At 35.1% G+C, this 3,511-nt stretch overlaps 1 protein-coding gene across 1 annotated transcript in view; it reads left to right on the plus strand.

Annotated features, from left to right (window-relative positions):
* Window positions 1–1,374: 1,374 nt before the first annotated feature.
* Window positions 1,375–3,511, plus strand: part of chrac1 (chromatin accessibility complex 1) — a 3,055-nt gene continuing 918 nt past the window's right edge. The window contains exons 1-2 of the mRNA XM_015386937.1: window positions 1,375–1,609; window positions 1,736–1,862. Coding sequence (XP_015242423.1) covers window positions 1,457–1,609; window positions 1,736–1,862 — 280 coding nt within the window. The 5' untranslated portion in view covers window positions 1,375–1,456. The remainder of the gene's footprint in view (window positions 1,610–1,735; window positions 1,863–3,511) is intronic.

Raw genomic sequence — 3,511 nt, forward strand, 5'->3', positions numbered from 1 at the left:
CAAACGAAAAAAGAAATGGACAAAAATCATAATGTGCCTGGGGGCACATAACAGTCCTCTTAACCATCCAATTCCTTGATTCAGGTGTGTTGTACAAAGCAACAACTAAAAGTTGTAGGTTACCGGCCCGCAGGAACTGGAATGGATCATCCCTGCGTCAAGGGCTGCGTTTGATGAAGTTAGTGCTTGGAGACAGGAAAATGCTTTCAACATGCAGGACAATGGACCAGGACCAGATTGAAAATTAACCCAAAAAACATTTATTTAACTTTAGAAAATGCTTTTATGCAGAGAATGAATAACCACATTGAATAGTACTCACATTGTAAATATAGAAGTGTAATATTTTTTAGATCTATGGCCTGTGTTAAAGTTTGCATATTCATCAGAGGTTGCTGATAGTTTGGGGAGCCTAAGAAGTTGGTTAGTTTGCTTTTGCTCAGGCAGGCTCTGCAATTACACATTCATTTTTAATCCCCCCCCCCAATTATCCACTTCTCCATTCAGTGTTTTACAGCAAAAGATCCATGAGACTGTGGTTATTGTTTTATCAACATACTTTCCTTTAACTATTTCACCATTGAGGGAAATAAGTATGCTCTGTAGTGGATTAGCTAACATATAAGGGCAAAGGTAATAACAAATCTAGCATAATCTACATTTTTGATATCAGTGCGGTTTAAAATGGAAGAGGAATTATCATTTAAAATACATCTAAAGCTAGAAACAGATTACATTACATTTTTTAGGTTGATTTAGATAAATTTTTAACTATTGCATATTGATGAAATACCTCTTTACAAAGAACGACAGGTATGGAGAAGTTGACCCTCTAAGATACACCTCTCCTCGTTTGCATAATGAGGCAGAAATGCATACTGAAATGTAAAAACGACAGGCAGAAATAAATAGTGTTGAAGAAATAAAGAGGGTAAAAAAAATACTAAGGAAGAATAAAACAGACAAAAATATTATATCATGCACATAAATAAATTACCTAAAAAATAAGTAATAAATAAAAAAAATTGAAGATTATAACGGAAAATATATAAATAAGGTAATTATTACAAAGGCGAATAAATAAAGAAGATAATTAAAAGAGATATACACATTTATGTCTCACTGTATAATTTAATTTCTACCTACATTTATTTGTTTATTGTATTTTTGGGGGCAATTAATTGTATGCTTATTTATTTATTTACTGAGAATTTATTGATTTATGCATTTATTTTTAAATATGGCAGAGTAGGTCCTCCATACAACAGGAGTTTTAACTTACAAAGTCAAATTGTTGGCAAAGTAACAGGTCAAACGATCCAGCAGGGGGCGCTAATCCAATGAGAAGACCGCCAAAGGAAACGCAGGAAGCGAAGAAGAAACGATATACGTCACAATTCAAAACAATACTGGAAGTTAACCGTGCTGTTTGTTTGCGTGTTTGTTCTATGAAAATATGTCTCAAGCGAAGCCGGACAAAGACAGCCAAGCGTCAGAAGCCAAGAAGGCGATCTCTCTCCCGATCTCCAGAGTGAAGCTGATCATGAAGAGCTCCCCAGATGTCTCAAGCATCAATCAGGACGCTCTCTTCCTCACCACCAAGGCTACTGTAAGCAACTGTTGTAGGCTAAACTAGAGGGTTTACTATTAGCTTCTCTCCGTTCAGTGACTTATAAAAAATACTTAAAGTTTTATTTAGCTTTCTAATTGACTAATGTTGTTGTTGCTTTTAAAGGAGCTGTTTGTGCAACACCTGGCTCTGACCTCCTTTAACAACGGCTCCGGGAGGGAAGCTAACACGCTTGACTACAGCGATCTGGCTAAAACCGCAGAAGAAACCGACACTTTCCACTTCCTCACAGGTAAAACTCTCTGTCACACCTAAAGCCAACAATAACATCAGTCTCATAGTGAGGCATTGGGTTGCCATGCAGAGTTTTTTCCTTCTTTTTTTTTTTCTTTTCTGAGATCCAATATAAGAAAGAAGATGAAAGCCTTTCAGGTTTCTCATTATGGCTGCAACTAAAGACCATTTCGCAAATAGATTAATCTATTGATAATTTTTTAGATTAATCGACTAATAATTGGATAGCCCATGTTCTCCCTAAGCATGCGTGGGTTCTCTCCGGGTACTCCGGCTTCTACCACAGTCCAAACACATGACTGTTAGGTTAATTGGCTTCTCTAAAATTCTCCTTAGGTGTGAGTGTATGTGCGAATGATTGTTTTTCTCTGCCTTGCCCTGGCAACCTGTCCAAGTTTTAACCTTCCTCTCGCCCATTGACAGCTGGAGGCACAAGCACCCCTCGCAACCCCACTCGGGATTAAGCGTGTTTGAAAATGGATGAATGGAATCGGATAGCCACAGATTCCTTATAGAAGAGTTTTTTAGAAATCAAACCAGGTGAAACTACAACTTTTCCACTTGAGGAGATCTGGAAAGAGCATATTGACAGATGAAAACTTTTTTTTTAATCTTAAATGGCAAATGTTTACATATATATTTTTTACAATTTTGGAATAATTACTGCTCTGTCTGTCAGCCTGTACACGTACAGCACTTACACGTATTAGAGTCTCTACACTCCAGTTAACGATTAAACGATTACTAAATTAGATGACGATTATTTCAATAATCGATTAATCCGATCAGTTGTTTCAGCCTTTGTTCTCATATTTTATTCCCCAGAAACAAATCAAATGATCTGTATTGCCAAAACAGGGCAGATACAATCCTGCACAAACACAGCTGCATTAAACAAACCAAAAGATTAACCTTTTTTTGGATATAGAGAATAAAACTTCAATCTAATTATTGGACAAGTGTTTATTTTACACTCTATTATTATTGTTAGCAGTGGAGCGTTGATGTGCATTATTATAGCCATTAGAATACAATCAAAAACCATTTGTTCATTAATCAGCAGCACCTGGCTGCTTCTTTCTGTATTCAATCTTGTTGAAACATTAAGGGTGCGCTTTGTTTTTTCTCGAACCTTTCTGTTTTTAACTTCCTGTTTAAAATAATAAATGTCACAGAATCTTCTGTTTGTTCTTACATTTCTGATTGGAGTACAGTGATTGCAGAATCTGATAAAGACTGGATCTTTTTATTATGTCCATTCCTTGGATTTAAAGGCTTTATTTTCATTTTCTCCCCTCTCTCTCCTTTATTTTGTTATATGTAACTATACAGAGTTTAATACGAACAAAATCAGATGCTTTAAATTTCAGATTAATGGAAAAAATATTAATTAATATAGAGAATTTCTGTCATTCCTGATTCCATCTGCTTATAGAAGATTTTTCAACAAGGTCCTAATAAACCTAATCTAATAAACCCAAATCCATCAAATTGTACAAAGAAAACAAACGAAAAAAACTCTGTTTTTTGTTGAAACCATGTTTGTTTTTTCAATCAAAAATGTAGTGTCATGTGAAACACAGTCCATTTTAACTCTGGTTTTATTAATTTACATAGTCCATACATCCATATATATATATATATATA

The sequence above is a fragment of the Cyprinodon variegatus genome, unplaced genomic scaffold, assembly GCF_000732505.1.
Source record: "Cyprinodon variegatus isolate N-32 unplaced genomic scaffold, C_variegatus-1.0 Scaffold382, whole genome shotgun sequence".
NCBI classification, from domain to species: domain Eukaryota; kingdom Metazoa; phylum Chordata; class Actinopteri; order Cyprinodontiformes; family Cyprinodontidae; genus Cyprinodon; species Cyprinodon variegatus.